This window comes from Epargyreus clarus, unplaced genomic scaffold (assembly GCF_041222505.1).
Source record: "Epargyreus clarus isolate Ecla_fem2 unplaced genomic scaffold, WU_Ecla_fem_2.2 ptg000035l, whole genome shotgun sequence".
NCBI lineage: Eukaryota > Metazoa > Arthropoda > Insecta > Lepidoptera > Hesperiidae > Epargyreus > Epargyreus clarus.
The window spans coordinates 352,483-371,362 of NW_027332240.1; the positions used below are offsets into that span (position 1 = coordinate 352,483).

Consider the following 18,880-nt stretch of genomic DNA (forward strand, 5'->3'; position numbering starts at 1 on the left):
CCATTAGACGATATGTTTATAGATTATAAATTTTCAGATACAAAACGTATATATACAACAGTATTTTTGTTCTTTGGTCTCATATTAAAATTTATATATTTGTTTTTAAAAATTGACTTTTCGTCAAAATAGAAGCGAGTAAACCGACCTTCTTATATTTGCTTATTTTAGGGTACGGTAGACTTTACGGTATGAGGTTTTTTTTCTTTACGTTCTACTACGAGTAAACAAAAAACATTAGTTAAGTATCTTCATGGTTGGAATAATGTAAACAAATCCTTTACACACCGAATTTGGAAAATCAAAAAAATACGAACCTTAATTATTAAAAAAAAAAAAAAAAAAAATATAAATTATAACGAGTTGCTTACGCACTTAAAAAACCTGTTTCAAATACAAAAAAAACTTGGTAGCAAAAAAGCTAACCACAAAACAAGTTTAATAACACTAAATTAATGTAATATTTAAATTTCAAAGTACGCATGAATATATTAAATGTAATTGGCTAAATTATTAATTAAAGTTCTGAAACTCTTCGTGGTTCTCGCTGTGGTCTATTTCTAGTTAAACAGAGAAGTTATATTTCTATAGTGTAAAATTCGAGTACTCGTTTGGTACTATACATTTAATGCATTTGATGGTAACTGTGACTAACAACTACTGATAGTAACTGTAACGACTAGCAGTGATAGCCTAGTGGTTAAGAACTCGGCCTCTCGGTCGAGGGGTCCGAGGTTCAAATCCCAGGCACCTCTGATTTTTCGCAATAATGTGCGTATTAGTAATTAATTACCACTTGCGAAAACGGTGAAGAAAAACTTCGTGAAGAAACCTGCATATCTGAGAGATTTATAAAAAAAAATATCTGAAAGATATGTGAAGTCTTGGACCAATTCGCGCTTGTCCAGCGCGGTGGACTATGGCCTAGTCCTTCTCATTCTCAGAGGAAACCCGTGCCCAACAGTGGGACAATAATGGGTTGATGATGATGGTAACTGGTCAAAAGTGGCAGACTAAGCTCGTTGGAGGCCTTTTTAGATTACGAAGGAGAAACCTTCAAAAGGTACCCGGTGTCATGGGAGCGACGCAGAGTTATGTGGGATTCTTACCGCACTAAAACCCCCCGGTGGCCGTCCTCGGTGCTGCGTAGAGGACTCCGGGATCTCCAAAGGAACGCAACCGGAGACCTGACAGCGCACTGCCCCGTCAAGCTCCGGCCAAGTGAGATTGAATCACCACACCGTCCGGTGTACACGACGGTATGCGATCACTATTAAGTCGCCTCTTACGAAGGGGGATACCATAGTCCTATTCTGGGCCCGGATCGTTGGAGGCCTGGGGTGGAAATGTTGTATGAGGTCCGGGGCGAAAAGTTGAATTAGGCCCCAGTTTAAGTTGATCTAAGTTTACAAGCTTTTACAATGTCTGCAAGGAAACTTACAGACATTTGGAGACCCCTAGGATACGAGACCCGGGGCGCACCGCTTCTGCTCCCCCTTTCTCCCCTTAGTCCACACGTGTTGCTCTCTGCCGATCGTGAACATTTGCCATCGCCAACCCTTTACTGTATCACAAATGGGTATGCATTCCGCATACCCATTTGTTATTTCAATATAATAAATAATAATTGGCCAAGTGCAAGTCAAACCCGCACCCGGATGGTTCCGTACAACCATTTTTTTATTTTTAGTATTTATTAGTATAGCAGCCATTGAAGTACACACATTGTGAAAATTTGAACTATCTACCTATAACGGTTCAAAACTTTGTTGGAAAAATATCGAAAGTAGTTGTATGGGACCCCTTTTTGTATTCAACTTTTTTATTTTTAGTATTTGTTGTTATAGCGGCCACCGTTATGCATCCTCTGTAAAAAATTCAATTGTCTATCTATTAGGGTTCCTGAGATAGAGCCCTGTGACAGACGGACGGACAGCGAAATCTTAGTAATAGGGTTCCGTTTTTACTCTTTGGGTACGGAAACCTAAAAAAGTATCAAAATCTCTTCATACAAATCCATCGACGTTGATCGATAGCAGTTGTAATACACGAGTCTTCAATTTTATTATATACCTACAATGAGGATCGCCGTAAAATATGATTTTAATATGTTAATTAACCTTAATCGTTCTTGACTAACGCCATCTGGGTCACATAGCTGGGTAATTATGGTAATTATGAAAATGCAGTAACACATAAGGAAGACCCTTCATATCGCCTGTAGACTTGACATACATAATGTTATTAACATGGAATTTATGTAAATTTCATACATTTAATTATTATCATTAATGATTTTAATTATTATCATTTTTTTTATATTTTTGGTTGTACCCATCATTATGTGGGAAAAGGAGGACTATTTTTTCGGCAGACAAAAAACGTGTGCCCGTCTGTCACAAGGCTCTATCTCTGGAACCGTAATAGACAGACACTTGAAATTTTCACAGAATATGTACAAATGGTGGCCAGTGGCAAATATTAACAACAAATAATAAAAATAAAAAACATCGTTATAATAAATGGGGTCACCATTACTTTATCTATTAAACCGTATAGAAAATTTAAATTTTCAGAATGCATTTACTTGTATGGTTGCTATAATAACTGGGTACGGAACCCTCCGTATGCAATTTCGACACGCACTTAGCCAATTATTTTTTATCACCATGCACTTACCTCATTTTTAGGGTTCCGTACCCAAAGGGTAAAAACGGAACCCTATTACTAAGACTTCGCTGTCTGTCCGTCTGTCTGTCACAAGGCTATATCTCCGGAACCATAGTAGATAGACACATGAAATGTTTACAGATGATGCGTAAAGGTGGCCGCTATATCAACAAATACTATAAATAAAATAAAGTTGAATATTAAAAGGGGTCTCCATACAACAAACCGGTTTTTTTCGGCATTTTTCGATCTACCTGTTAAACCGTACTAGGAAGACGGTTGAAATTGTTACAATCCGTTTACCACTATAACTGGTATTATAATAAATACAAATAAGAACCATAAAACATATTTTAATATACTTATTTTAATTTTATTATACGTTGTTTACGTATCATTCATCATTACCCCAACGCCATCTATTTTTGTGTGACATATTTAGTTATGTCACACAAAAATAGAAGGCGTTGGGGCAAATACTTAGGTACTATAACTTAAGTAGAAAATAATGAACATTTGTTGGTAGGGAAGCCTCCATGTGCGAGTTCGACTCGTACTTGGCGAATTATTTTAATACCTAGGTAAACAAGTAGAATGATGTGTAAAGACATGAAATATGAAAAAAGATCAATAATTTGGGGTCCAAAAATTAATATAATAGTCTTCGTAATTAAAAGCTTCGAAGCGCACCACAAGTATTATCATAACATTATATAACAAACTAATAACAGTTATCTACGTACGTTCGATATGACATTGGCTGCTATGTCATACGGGTACAAAGTCAATGTCAATGATAAGGTCGCGTTCAACCGTAGAACACGATTCTTGTCATAATTATTACATTGAATATAACTATAATTTAACAGTTGTTTATTTACGGTAGTTGCTATATTATATACCTTTTTTTGTTAACGAGGGGGAAACCTTCAAAAGGTACCCGATGCCGTGGGAGCGACACAGGGTTATGTGGGACTCTTACCGCACTAAAACCCCCCCGGTGGCCTTCCTCGGCGCTGCGTAGAGGAAGGACTCAGGGATCTCAAACGGAACGCAACCGGAGTCCTCTTAGCGCGTTGACCCGTCGGGTTCCGCCCAGGTGAGCTTGACGCTCGCCACACCAGACGCGTACGACGGTATGCGACCTTCCTTGGGCCGTTGGCTGGACGGTTCGAGCTCCCACTCTTGCCACCCACAACCCCAGAAGGCCCCTTTTAGTTGCCTCTTACGACAATCATGGTATACCGTAGCCCTAGTCTTGTGTCGGAACTACAGGGATTTCTATATTATATACCTAACACTTATCCTGGGTTTCTCTATAAAATATGAAGAACAAATATTAATTGTTTTATGTTGTACATTAGAGGTGCGCATTATATATCACTGAAGTGAAAAGAGAGAGATATATCTTTTCAACTCAGTGATATATATCACTCTTTTAGCTCAGTAACTCACTTTAGCTCAGTAGCGCTGTAAAGATATAAGCGACATTTTATATCAGTATATCAGAGAATCAGATCAAAATGTTTTGACAACATTTTTGATTCCTATAATTAATACAAAACTGGCAAGAAATTATATATAAATTTCACAGCCAACACTATTTGTATATCCCTATTTTCATATTCTTAGCAAAGAAAAAAGATTTTAATTAGTGTTTAAGACGTAATGCATTTGACTCGAATCAGACTCTCTCAGTCAGTCGCTCATTTGACTCATAACTCACTCGCGAGCGAGTATAAAACTGTTGAGTTGAAGAAGATCTTATATCCGGAATCGTATGGACCTATGAACTCAACCATGTGACGCGGATATAAAGATATAATTCAAATTCGTCGGAGTTGATGAGTGATTAGCTCTTTGGTGAAGATATATATCTTTTATATCACTCACTCGCGAGCTACTCAAGTCTATTGTACATACTCGTGTAAATATTAGGGATGCTACCTTTTTTCGCTGACTTTATTTAAAAATTAGAAAGCAATATACATGAAGGGGTTTCGAGGGAAAGCCTCACAACATCTGTGTTACAAATGAAAATGTATTGTAGTTTTGGTATATTATTACTCGTATAATTAATATGTAATACAATAGCGTTATCTAGTCGCCACAGCACAATAGCGTTATCTAATCGTGAACTATGAGTCTTATTGGCATATAATTGTTATAGTCCCAATGTAGAACTTAGGTTTCTGTCAAACAGTTGAGGATTTACGCCGATGATTCCAGTGAGGATTCCAGTAAGAAATTTTTAATCGAATCGTTTAATCTTGACTTATTTATAAACTAGTACTAGTTAATGATAAAGTATTCTAAGTGATATATATAAACGAGTACTAAACAGCTTATCTTACAAATATGAACAAACAAACAAACAAGTTTCCCAGACCGTTGACCGCGCTAGCCCTGGCCTTATAAACAAGTTCTTGGTTGTTTAAGAAACTTGGATCTGAATAGCTTGCTACGTATTTAATTGGTGTTTTTAACTATTTGTTTAATTATCCTTTAAGTTTTACTTTTTGTATTACTAGATAGGTACCTTGTCTTCATCCCTATCCTATTCTTTCACGCCATCTCTAATCTTTCCTTTTTCCTAAAACTGTTATTACCTTTTTTTTTTTTTTTCACTTTTACCTTCCTTCTCCTTTTATTATATGTTCTATGCTATCATCAATTTACTCCTTAACTACACTACTTTACTGTTGTTTGCACCCTACCTATTTTTACCCGACTGCCAAGGAAGGGTTATGTTTTTCGCGCGTATCTTGTATGTTTGTCTTTCTTTATTTGATCTGATCTAACAAACGGCTGGATGAATTTGAACAGTTAAGGTGTCATTATATTTGTTTCAATGACCCGAGTGTCCTTAGATAGGTGTTAGTAAAAAAAAATCATAATGGCGGATTTTTGACGCGAAATAGTAACACATTTAAAAAAAAAGTTAACCGAACCTATCGAGTAGGGTATCAAATGAAAGGAAATTAAACGGAGATTATAAAAACATATTTGTATATATATAAAACAGTAAGGTGACTGACTGACTGACTAATTAAATGACTTTTTCATTTTTCAGAAATCAACGTACAGTCTAAACCAAGGACTTTACAGTTCTGAAATTTTGCACACAGGTTCTCTATATAGCTTGAATAAGTACTAAGAAAGGCCTTTTGGAAATTCTACCCTTAAGAGGGTAAAATAGGGGAAAACAGTTTTTTTGAAATCCTTTAATTTTGAAGCAACTACTATAAAATTTTGTATTTGGCTTTCTGGATAGGAACAAAGACGCACTTATTTACCCCCCTCCGAAAAATCAACCCCGTAGAGGGTAAAATAAGGGTTAAAAGTTCATTTGAACGATCGTCAATTTTGAAGCAAACACTATGACATTTTGTATCAGGTTTGTTGGATAAAAATAATGAAATGCTACCTCTAACGAGGTAAAATAATGACCGAAACTTTGATTTACTGAAGTTATATATTTTATAGACCGTAAATGGTGAATTTATTCGCAAAATAGTAACACGTTTTAAAAAAGTTAACCAAACCTATCGAGTAGGGTGTCAAAATAAAGGAAATTAAGAGGAGATTACACATACATTATATAATATATCTTATATATAAAATTCTCGTGTTAGTGACCGTACTCCTCCGAAACGGCTTCACCGATTTTCACCAAATTTAATATACATATTCAGTAGGTCTGAGAATCGGCCACTATCTATTTTTTTTACACCTAAGTGATAAGGGTTGTTCATCCTTAACATTTTTTTATTTATATGGCAACACAACGTTTGCCGGGTCAGCTAGTACATATATACTCGTATATACACATCGAGATGACTGTCTGACTAAATGAGAGAGTTGATGTGCCAGAGATCAACGCAAAGGGAAACCGCTGAACTTAAGCGTGCTGGAATTTTACACAAAGGTTCTTTATATAGCGTAAATGAACACTACGAGGATAAAATAAAATAGGATAATATTGTTTGAACATTTTTTGTTTTTGAAGCGGACACCTACTATGAAACTTTGTATTTGGCTTTCTGGATGAAAATAATGAAATGCCTATTTCACTGCTTTTGCAAATTCTACTTCAGCCTTTTTGATGCAGTCGGGTTTTTGATTTTTTAAATTAATTACTTGTTACTCATCCTTACTTTTACTCCTCACCTTAAGGTTGCCTGGAAGAGATCGCTGATTAGCGATAAGGCCGCCTATTGTATTGTTTATTATTTGTATGTTTTCTTTATTATTTCATATTATGGGTACAATAAAGTATATATTATTATTATTATTAAATAGTACAAGATATGACCTAAACTACAAAATATTTTTTAAGTATTAAATAAATTAATTATATTTTGTGAAGAATTCGGTTCCAGAAATAAAGTTTAAGGACAATTTATAATTCGTTTGGAGATAAGTTATAACTGGTTGTTATATAATTTATACTTTGCACTAAATACAAGTCAACTGACTTGATATTAACAACAAAATGAAAACCTAGGTAAAACTCCTTTCTGTAAAACAATTTCAAAAATCTTTATTATTTTCGTTTGTTTTTACTTTTCGTTTGTGTAACCATTATTTATGTTTTATATAATATATTATTTATATATGTCTATTTTTAATTAAAGAGGGTTTCAGTTACGATTCCTGGTCAGATGAACATGTAATTGATGATTTTTTCTTCCATATCTGCATGTAAATGTTGGTGTAATCGTCTTTGTATATATGTTTACGACACAGTACATTCTAGTGTGTATATGATAGTGGCTATAGGTGAAAAAGTAAAACCATTATTTCTTATTGTAGTCGTCCGTTTCACACACAAACACGGTATAATAACGCGAGCGGTGCAGTTGCATGTCGCGGGGTAATTACGTCGTCATGTTGAAACCCGTTGCGATCGGACAAGTTCATTGCTGTTTGTATTTTGTAACTAGTATTAACTGGTTTGTGTTAAAGTAAAAGGACTGAAGGATTCTGCCATTTGTTTTGTTGAAGGTGGCGGAATTCCTCATGGTTCTTGAATGTCAACAATGTTAAGCGTTGCTGTGTACCGGTTTGAAGGGCATGTAAAGGGAGACATAACTTCTATTTGGTGTTGATTACGGATGTCCATGGGCGGCAGTAGCCACTTAATATCAGGTGGACTGCATACTCGTCTGCTACTCCTATATTATATAAAAAAAACGTTTGAGGATCACATATAATCAACATAAGAAGACTAAATACTGTAGATCAACGTTGCTCGCGATATTACAGAGTGTTTCAGCCAAATATGTATATGATCAAATAATAAACAATGTTATCTGTTTCCCAAATTTCATTAAATAATTTATTTTTAATATAAACGTTAAACCACCCTCTATAGTAATTGTAAGTAATAATAACTTATTATTATTGATTGATTGCGCCTTATGTAAAAATAAAGGCAATATTCTATGTTTCATATATATATATTTTATTCATAAGGCGTTATATTCTGAAACAACAAAATAATCAATACTTCGATCCTATTATATAATTTAATATAACATCATATATAATATATAATTACGCAGAGATTCAACGCGTATCTTATATAAGTATATTAAGTACAAAAACTTACTTACTTGCTCTAAAATAATAATATATTATTTATTTTATTACATTATTTACGAAATACGTGGTACAATCTTTCGCGGTTCAATTTTTGTTGAACAATGTTATGAATATCATTACCATTTGATGTTCACATTTGGTAATTAAAATGCTGTATTTATTTTAACTTCTATGCCTATGTTCAATGCGTTATAAATTATTGATGTTTATTAATGACAGGGCATTTATGCTGTCTACATATCGGTAATATACTTACATTGACAATACTTTTTCAAAATGTTGAATAAATTTGACCGTTCCAAATGGGTTAAAATGTTCAAATATTCCATATATACATATAGATCAAGGTATGAAAAAACATAGTAAAAAGTTCGGAATAATAATTATTAGGTATTTCATTTCAAGTTTAATATGTCAGTTATTTTCCTTTGTTAATTGTATACAATGAGTTTACATGGAGACGATTAATTTAATTACTTCGAAATAAAACCGCAATCATTGAGAGACATGTAAAATTGTATGTATATCAACAAGATATTATTTGTAGTATATAGTGTTATATTGAACACTATATATCTTCTTAAATATTTCTGGTGTGACTACACGCGTTATTTCAACTGTATTATTATATGTTACTAGCTAACCCGACAAACGTTGTGTTGCCATATAAATAAAAAAATGTTAAGTGTGTACAAACCTTATCACTTAGGGGTATGAAAAATACATAGTAGCCGATTCTCAGACCTACTGATTATGCATACAAAATTGGTGAAAATTGGTAAAGCCGTTTCGGAGGAGTACGGTAACTAACATTGTGACACGAGAATTTTATTATATGTTAATTAATTACGGTGCGCTGTATTTATCTAAATATTTCTTTACAGTAGGAAATATTACGCTACCAGAATATTGACTATACACGATATCAAGATGGGTCCATAAGGGATCCACCACAGTGACGCTATCCAATAAATTTGGCAAACGCTCTTCAACACTTTTTATATCTTTAACTACTGTCAGTTTGTCATTTCTACCATATATGGTGACCACTGGAACAGTCACAGCACTGATGTTATATTCTGGAGGTTCTCTACTCCCATACTTTACAAGATTACCCTCGTCTCCATAGTCATACTTCTGAAACTTACCGCTCCTATCAATTTGGGCGTATCTAGCAAATGTGTGCAAAGATGATCCCGCAGGGAAATGGCCATATAATGTCTTTTGCGTCTCATAACTTATAGAACCGGGATGATAGTTGTCAAAGAACGCCCCACCAGTCCCACAAAGCACATCGGTTACAAACGTGTTTGTGTATTGGCAAAGGAATTCAAGAAGTTCTTGTAAAACACTACCTTTGTAAAAAAGCTCATGTATTCCGAAATATTCTAAAACAGGCCGAGTTATGGACACACCCTGTAAGATAAGTTTTAAAGCTGTAGATTCAGTATTAGTCACGATCGCAGCAGGAGCTAACGCTATCATTAAGTTCGTTTTATTACAGTATTCAGGTCTTTCAGAGCACATGATGAAAAAATTGCCTCCACCCTGGGAATAACCAATATAGTTCAGTTTATCAGAACCGGTGATGTCAAGAATATAGTCGTACATGGCTGGAAGATCGTAGTAGCTCATTTCTTCTGCGGAGAATTGCCAAAATTTCGAGTCTTTATCAGGATCCAAATGTGTATGTCTTCGTCCATAGTAATTGCCTCTCTGGTTTCCGACCCACAGATCGAAGCACGCATCAGGTATGAGATACGCCAGTCCAGATTTAGGGCCGGCATCAACAAAAATGTCAGCACTTTCAATAAAGCCATGTAATAAAAGAACTGGCGTCTTCTTAATGGTTTCCTTGCATTTTTTGGATCTAACATGGAATATCGATAAAATGTAGCCGTCTTCTGTGACAACATCATGTTCTTCTGTTTGGTAATCATATTTGCTTGTGAGTTCCGTGAAGTTTAAAAGTGCGTCTATGTGATAACCCAGTGATAGCTTCGTCTCTTTATCCCAAGTTATGTTTAATGTCCGTAAGTAAGCAATCACAACAACCATCCATGTTAGTAAACTCAAATTCAGTCGGATTTTTGCCTTTAATGCCATTATTTTCACCAGTTATTCCTTTATCGTTTAAATTGCTAAATTTAATTTTTATTTTATTATTTTGACTTTTTGTGAGGATACAATTATTTTTAATTATAAAACTAAAATTTCATTGATGTGATGGCTGCCTGCAAACAAAAGGAGAAATGTTAAAAACTATTTAGTAAGTTTATTGATTTGAAAAATTAACATAAAGATCACTCCTCTCACTTGAGGAGTGATCTGTGCCCAAGAGTGGGATAGTAACTGATTGATGACAATAAGAATAAAAAATGGAAATTTGGGTAAAAAATTACTATGTAAACTCAAATAGTCCTTCAAGTAGAGACAAGTCAATAAGTACCAGGTAGTGTCTATTTTTACACAATAAACCAGTGTTTGGAGAGCTGGCCAAAATCTCCGATGTCATATGTCTTTCTTTGAAACCATCCAAAATTGTAAAAACAATGGCACTTGACCGTTGAGAGGTATTCTAAATTATTGGTGATAGAACCACACACGGTTCCACTCCTGGAGCACCACCGCCACATATCAGTACCTTTTAGCGTAAGTGTTAAGCGCTCTGTGGAAGGTTTTGGTTTGAAAGGTGTAGTAAGGTAGACTTTTATGCGTGGCCTTCTAACTTAGTCCTCTGCATCTTTAGCCGACCTCATGAAGGCACCTATCCTATTATTCATTGATTATAGGTAATCTTAGCGATGGCTTACCATCAAGAACACATTATCGTTTAATACTTTATTGTATATAATATAATACATTATTTCAGCAAATGACTCACCTGCATATATGTACATAAATAGATAATGTAATAAATTTGCTGTCCAAGACCGGTTGGTTTACTATTTCTTAGTAGTTCATATAACTATTACTTGCCTCAATTTTATGTTTCTTGTAAGAATACTTAATAATTACTTGCAAAGGACTGGAATGGAAAAACACAGTCACTGAATAAGGAAATCGTTGCGACGCTTCTGTAGATAAAAATATATTTTATTATAATATAGGAGTAGCAGACGAGCATGCAGTCCACCTGATGGTAAGTGGCTACTGTCGCCCATGGACATCTGTAATCAACCCCAGATAGGATTAGAATTTCCTACCTGAGGTCGACCACTGATGCGCCGCTAGCCCTGAGGACTAAGCTGGAACGCCTCGGAAAAGTATATCTCCCTTACCACACTCTTCAAAACGGAACACAGTACCGCCTAACACTGCTGTTATTAGGCAGAAATAGGTGTGGCGGTGGTGCCGCCGGAGTCGAACCGCAAAGGATTCTACCACGCCTTCATATTATTATCCTTTGATACTTTATAACTCAAAAGCAATATTAATGTACAACAATGGATATATTATTATAAATGTTTGTAGATATTAGATAAATTATGCCAATTTATTAATTAAAAATATTTAAATGTAATTATTATTAACTTAAGGTACTCGTTAATAATATAAATTTAAGATCCTTGTAAAATATTATTTTCTAGCAAATAAATGATTTGATTTGATTTGATTTGAATCTTTGTCCATTAAAATGGAAAAGGTTTGAAGACAAATTATAATTAATATTAAATAATCATAATATTTCAAAACTATTTAAAAATTTAATTTTATTTATCAATTAATTCTAGATTTACTTACAATTACATATGTATACAGGCAGTCCTTTTGAAAAATATTGCTGAATATTACAGTATTCTATGGGAATCCACTTTTAATTTGTGTAATCCACGTAGAATTCGACAGCAAAAATGTATCTATAAAATAGTAAAAAAACATACATGATTAAAGTTTATAATTACTTGATTATTATATATCTTTTAATTTTCTTTGTATTTACATTTGATTTTTCTTCAATAAATTGCAATAATCGTGCTCTTCTCACGTCCTCACACAATAATTTGATGCACTGAGCACAATAATAGTTGTCTCGATAAAATTATTCAAATATCACTTGTCCACATCTACAGGGTGTGTTTTTCTTGACCGACTAGTATATAAGACAATAAATCCTTATTATTTTTTGGTTTAAGGAAACTGTCCTCAATGTAAGTGACTAAGTTAACACTTTTTGTATACAGGGTGAATTTTTCAAATAGGCCTTCAGCGCCAAATCCGAAACTATAAGGATTAGCGAAAAATGCTGGAAGGAGTTACGAGGCCGATTTTGATAAAAACTAAAACTGCATCATTAGTTTTTAAAATATCTTTTTCCCTAGGTGGAAATCGAACGAGCCCATTTTGAAAAAAAAACACCCTCTAATTTATTCCAATATCTGATTATGTCGCTTGTAAGGATCAAATTCTGGAAAGTAATGTTATGTGACAAATTAGAGGAAAAGAAAAATTTTGAAGAAAATACATATTTTTCACACATTGACATACTAATCCTTAAGGATTATACATAACATATGACTTATGTATAATCCTTAAGGACTATACATAATATCGAATAGGACCATAACATCGAATTCTTCGATGTTATGACTATGACATACGGCTTAGTATGAGAAAGTAATAGGTTGGCAACTAAATTCTGGTCGTGTTTAGGATTTAATTTTAATAAAAATAGATAACTGATTAATTACTACTTTCTACTATTACTAAATTCTTATTGTTTGATGTTTATAACTTCGTTTCAACGTTAAATGTGATTTTCTATATCTCTTTGTTAAGTAATCACTCGGTTTTGACTCGAAAAACTCAATCTCGCAAATTGTCAACTTTACATCTATGTTAAACGAAACTCCATGCATAGCAAGTTGTAATTCTATTATAATTTTCCTAAAGATAACCCTACTAAGTCGAACATGAAAATATAAATTCTTGGAGAACAAAACGTCCGCTTTCGAATGATTTGAAACATTTGGTCAAAAAAAATTGTTAATACCCGAAATGTTGAAATTAATGAATGGCGGGAACTTAACTGCCAAATTAACATGAAAAAATATGTATTTTCTTAAAATTGAGGCTTTTTCTTCGGTTTGTCATTTATCATTACTTCCCAGAATTTGATCCTTATAAGCAACATTATCAGATAGTGGACAGAGGGTGTATTTTTTTTTCAAAATGAACTCGTTCGATTCCCGGCTAGGGTAAAAATATTTAAAAAAGTAATGATGCAGATTTAGTTTATCAAAATCAGCCTCGTAACTCCTTTCAGCATTTTTCGCTAATCCTTATAGTTTCGGATTTCGCCTTGAAGGCCCGTTTGAAATATTCACCCTGTATACTGGAATTAAGATATATATTTATATATGCGTTAAGCTGACAAACAAGTTTATTTTAAAAACAGTTTTCTTTTTTCCTTTTTGCATATAAAAGCGAAAGGATACTCACGCACTCGCCAATGATAAATAAAACTCCGGTTTATTTTAAGAATGTAGACCACTAAATGTTTTTGTGATTTTCCATCCCTAAGGGATTAAATATGAATGGAAACTTTTTATCCTAACTTTATTCCTTTATCACTGATAAATAAGTATAGATATCTCACCGCCGACATGCGCAGTTAAGACACGAAATCGAAGAAAAAGTGCGAAAAAATATCGTTACATTGTAATTGCATCGTTACATTTTCTTGATAGGAGCGAGTAATCTTTACTAATCTATGCTGATAGTATTATCTATTGATTAATAGGAGTTGAAAGTTTGATAACAGTCCGTCGATTTTGAACATACGCGTCAGATAAGTATGCCTCCCCTCCTCCGGTTGCGTTCCTTTAGATATCCCGGAGTCCTCTACGCAGCGCCGAGGACAGTCACCGAGGGGGTTTTAATGTGGCAAAAGTCCCACATAACCCGTCGTTGCCCCCACGGCATCCAGTACCTATTGAAAGTTCCCCCTCTTCAACAAAAAAAAATATGTCTCCCTTATCACATTCGGAACCGAAGCACAGCAGCGTTTAATACTGCTGTTGTTCGGCAGAAATAGGTGTACCGGTGGTGCCGCCAAAGTCAAACCTTAAAAGTACTACCACCTTCAAACTCGATACGAAAAATTTATCTCCAACTCTCTTAGCGTGTTTCCCCGTCGGGCTCCGCCCTGGTAAGCATGACGCTCGCCACACCGTCTGGTGTGCACGATGGTATGTAACCACACATGCCGCCGTCCATCCCGGGGTCGCTGTCCGGTTCGTAGTTGTGCGCAACAACTTCAGAGAGGACTAGCAGTTGGGCACGGACTATACTTTAGATTATGTATTATTATGTAGGCTGTACGTGTATGTATTAGCGTTTTTACCATAGGTTTAAACCGTAGAAAAACATGTTTTTCGCATAGAGGCCTGTACAGAATGTTAATATGTTTTTACTTTACCTATTTTTGTTTATTTTCTTCATTATTTATAATATATTTTGGTTAAACTATTCGTCATAATAACACGTGTAAATTTTTTCTGGCTATATAATACGATTCAAAATTATCCAAAAATAAATTAAACAAAATTGATTAATTTATTTATTTTATTTATTTATTTAGTCAATTAGTACGGATTACTCCAATTACACTAATGAACAATGATTGATAAAAATTACAATTTGCATAATTAACATAAAGACATTAAAATAATAATAATAAAAACTGATCGTAAAATTCAAAACCAAGATAATAATAATTAAAACAATGTCCATGAGAAAACAAAAAACAAAGAAAGAAAGAAAGTAAGTACAGTACCATAGAATAGAAAAATCGATAAATAATATACAGTACATAAATTAAAATATTGCCATAATGCTTGCAACAAAATATGTCGTCGTTAACCCATTATTATCCCACTGATGGGCACGGGACTCTTCAGAATGAGAAGCGTCAGACCAAAGTCAACGCAAGTGCATATTGGTGGACTTCCATATCATTGAGATTTTTAAAATATCTTTCAGAAATAGGTGTGGCGGTGGTGCCGCCGGAGACGAACCACAAAGGTAGAAACCTTTGTGGTTCGTCTCCGTCTACCACCTTCAATCAATTCGATTTGATCAATTCGATGTTTCATGTGCAAATCATTGGATAGATTGCTTATTGATAGTGGGTGTAGATCAGTTACGACCTCCGTGAGGTCACGTGCTTGTAAAGCCGAAATAACATATTAAATATTAATTATGATGTTTTGTAAACATTAAATATAGACATCCTTACATCGCCCTTAGTCATTAAACGATCATTTTTCAAAATAAAAACCAGTTACTTGTCTCAAAAAATATAGTTCAAAAAACTAGAAAACCCGCTTTAGATTTATTTTTTAGATTTTTGGACTATATTTATTTTATTAATTTTTAGTATTTGTTGTTATAGCGACCACCATTATGCATTGTTTGTAAAAAAATCAAGTGTTTATCTATTACGGTTTAAGAGATAAAGCCCAGTGTCACATGTACAGACAGCGGAGGGTTTCGTTTTACCCTTTGAGTACGGAATCCTAAAAATCATTCTACAAGATGGCATTATAGATATGTTTCAGTACATTCAAGTTATAGGGAAATAACATTATTATTTTTCAAAACTAAGAATAAATCTAGTAACTTTGCCATGAACTTTCTGTAAGGTGTTTGAACAATCTCGCTTCGAAAATCGTTAATCCTGGGGATGTTGAAAAGTACCCTTTGAGTACGGAATCCTAAAAATCATTCTACAAGAGGGCATTATAGATATGTTTCAGAACATTTGAGTTTTAGGGAAATAACATTATTATTTTCTAAACTAAAATCACGCTATAACAGTTACGCCTTATTGAAACTAAAAAGCAATAATTATTTGCAATCTAGTAACTTGGGATTAACTTTTTCTAAGGCGCATGAACAATCTCGCCCCGAAAATCGTTAATCCTGACGATGTTGATAAGGACAATGGTACAAAGTTATTAAAATCGTGTATTGTCATCGGTTTTTGATAATTCTTCAAAATTTTGAATTAAACTGAACGTTCAAAGTGGACAGAGATCGGGTTCAAAGATTTCGTTACTTGTTACTTACATACATACCTACATACATACATACAACCCGAGCTAATAAAAGCGTGTTAAAAATCAGGTAATCCATAAAATAATTTTTACATCATAATTATGTTGAAGTGATAGTTGTTAACCTTTAATTAGACGCGCTAAAATGCTTAAAGGTGGTAGAATCCTCTGTGGTTCGGCTCCGGCGGCACCACCGCCACACCTATTGCCACCTATTCTGCCGCATGTTATGTGTTTTGTTATGTTATGAGGTATTCCCTGAGTCACCACACCTGAGGCATTCCCTGAGTGCTATGACCTCTGATGTTGTACATGTCGATAGGCGACGGTGATTGCTTTCCACCAGGTAGCCCGTCTGCCTTATCGTTAGGTATAAATATAGAAAAACACGTTTTAAGCCAGAACAAAGGAGCACTTTCGTTGTTAGGCCGAAGTAGGTGTGAGTTTAAATACAAAGGATTTTCTGTCTCCGTTCGTAACGAAGACTTATATATTTATTTTATATAAAATTATAAACGTCTTAAGTGGTTTTGGGATGACCTTCAATATACTTAATAGTTCTATTAACTTATTTATACTATAAGAGATATATATTTTAATACTATAGGAGTAGCAGACGAGCATGCAGTCCACCTGATGGTAAGTGGCTACTGCCGCCCATGGACATCTGTAATCAACCCCAGATAGTATTAGATATTCCTACCTGAGGTCGGCCACAGATGCGCTGCTACCCTTGAGGACTAAGCTGGGACGCCTCGGAAAAGTATGTCTCCCTTACCACACCCTTCAAAACGGAACACAGCAGCGCTTAACACTGCTGTTATGAGGCAGAAATAATGAATGCTTTATGAATAAATTATCTTAATTCTCTGAATATTTTTGTAAATACTCATTTATCTTAGGATATATCATCGTCTTGATATCCCGGTTGTATAGCATATCGAAATGGTTCCACTTCGGGTCTGACACCTCCACCAGCTCCAACACATTCGGCAGTCTCCGTGATACCACCTTCGTGTCTTTATTGCCGATCAGCTTATCGCTTTTTCCCTGAATGATGAGCACAGGAGTACTCACTGCACTGAGGTTATACTCCGGAGCTTGGGTACTGTTGTACTTTCTTAAATTAATCGTCTCTCCATAATCGAATTTCTGGAATCTCCCACTATGTAGCACCTGTCCATATTGCACCAAGGTATTCAGTGATGTTCCCATCAAAGTGTGACTGAATACTAATTGTTGAGTATCAGATGTCATTGACCCTGGATTGTAACTATCCAAATATCCCACACTTCCACAGAGCCTGCCGGTCCAACTGGGCCCAGTCACTTGGCACACATACTCCATTAACTCCTGATTGAATGTACCTTTACTGAAAATTTCGTGAATGCCGAACATTTCAAGAATCCTTTTAAAGAATAGTGCGGAATTAAATATTGTTTTTAATAGCACGGATTCTTGATTTACTAAAATGACGGCTGGAGCTAGGGCTATCATCACGGCGGTCTTATCGCGGTAGTCCGGTCTTTCCGAACACATAATGAAATACGCGGTACAGCCTTGCGAGAAACCGATATAGTTCAACTTGTCTACTCCGGTATTTTGCAAAATGTGGTCAACCAAAGCTGGTACATCATATAGTCCTACTTCTTCAACAGAAAACTGCCAGAAATCAGCGTCCTTGTCAGGGTTCAACTTAATGTGTCTCCGTGCGTAGTTGTTTCCTCGTTGATTGCCGACCCACACGTCGTAGCACGCATCCGATAAGAGATAGGCCAGTCCAGCTGACGGACCAGCGTCCAGGAAGACATCAGAGTTTTCGAGAAGACCGTGCATTATAAGAACTGGTCTTTGCTTCTTTGGATGATGACAATTCCTTCCTTTTGTTATCCGGAACATCGTCAGCACATATCCATCTTCAGTTACAACTGTATGCTCTTCTGATCTGTACTGATTCTTGGCTGTTACTTCCGTGAAGTTCAAGAAGGAATTCTTTGAGTATCCCAATGCCAGCTTTGTGTCCTGGCTTAAAGGAAGGTATTTGAGAACGATTGCAATGATCACTATGAAAATTAACACTTTGTTGATGTGTTCCCGGGCTCCCATCGTTAGTGACTGTCGTGTTATCTTATTAATTAGTGACTGAGTTATGCACTAAAGAGACTTGTTTATCAAAGGGATTATAAATATCATTCGAGATATAAGCAATCAACGTGTACCTTTTTTATTACGGCAAAAACGAAACGTCCTAACATACACACAAAATGGAAATGACTGTTTGTCATTTAAATAAAATTTCAACTTATGTACGACTTCATGTATCAAGAATATAAAAAAGAATTCGCTTTAAGTAAATATAATTGTGAATGATAAGTTAAGGTTATCACGAAATAAGCGCTTTCGGATAAAAATGGCATGCAGGAGTTCCGGGTTCGGTTACGTTCGGGACGTCAGGTACCCTTGAGATATTTTTTATAATTCTCAAGCATGTTTAAACGCGATGTTTTTCTTCGCCGTTATTGCATGTTTATTTTTTCCAATGC

At 34.9% G+C, this 18,880-nt stretch overlaps 3 protein-coding genes across 4 annotated transcripts in view; 1 reads left to right on the forward strand and 2 right to left on the reverse strand.

Annotated features, from left to right (window-relative positions):
• LOC140756362 (uncharacterized) overlaps window positions 1–18,880 on the forward strand; it is a 141,873-nt gene that overhangs the window by 30,629 nt on the left and 92,364 nt on the right. The window lies entirely within an intron of this gene.
• Window positions 9,085–12,365, reverse strand: LOC140756558 (lipase 1-like). Of its 2 annotated transcripts, XM_073092082.1 has the most exons (4): window positions 12,221–12,365; window positions 12,022–12,137; window positions 11,162–11,305; window positions 9,085–10,511 (listed from the first exon to the last, which is right to left on the reverse strand). In XM_073092082.1, the coding sequence occupies exon 4, from the start codon at window positions 10,381–10,383 to the stop codon at window positions 9,124–9,126; it is 1,260 nt and encodes a 419-aa protein (XP_072948183.1). In that variant the 5' UTR covers window positions 10,384–10,511; window positions 11,162–11,305; window positions 12,022–12,137; window positions 12,221–12,365; the 3' UTR covers window positions 9,085–9,123. The 2 variants fall into 2 exon arrangements, with proteins under 2 accessions (XP_072948183.1, XP_072948184.1); XM_073092083.1 differs by lacking the exon at window positions 11,162–11,305.
• LOC140756541 (lipase 1-like) lies at window positions 17,182–18,519 on the reverse strand. Its single transcript, XM_073092063.1, has one exon. It carries the CDS (start codon window positions 18,441–18,443, stop codon window positions 17,199–17,201), a length of 1,245 nt encoding a protein of 414 aa, XP_072948164.1. The 5' UTR covers window positions 18,444–18,519; the 3' UTR covers window positions 17,182–17,198.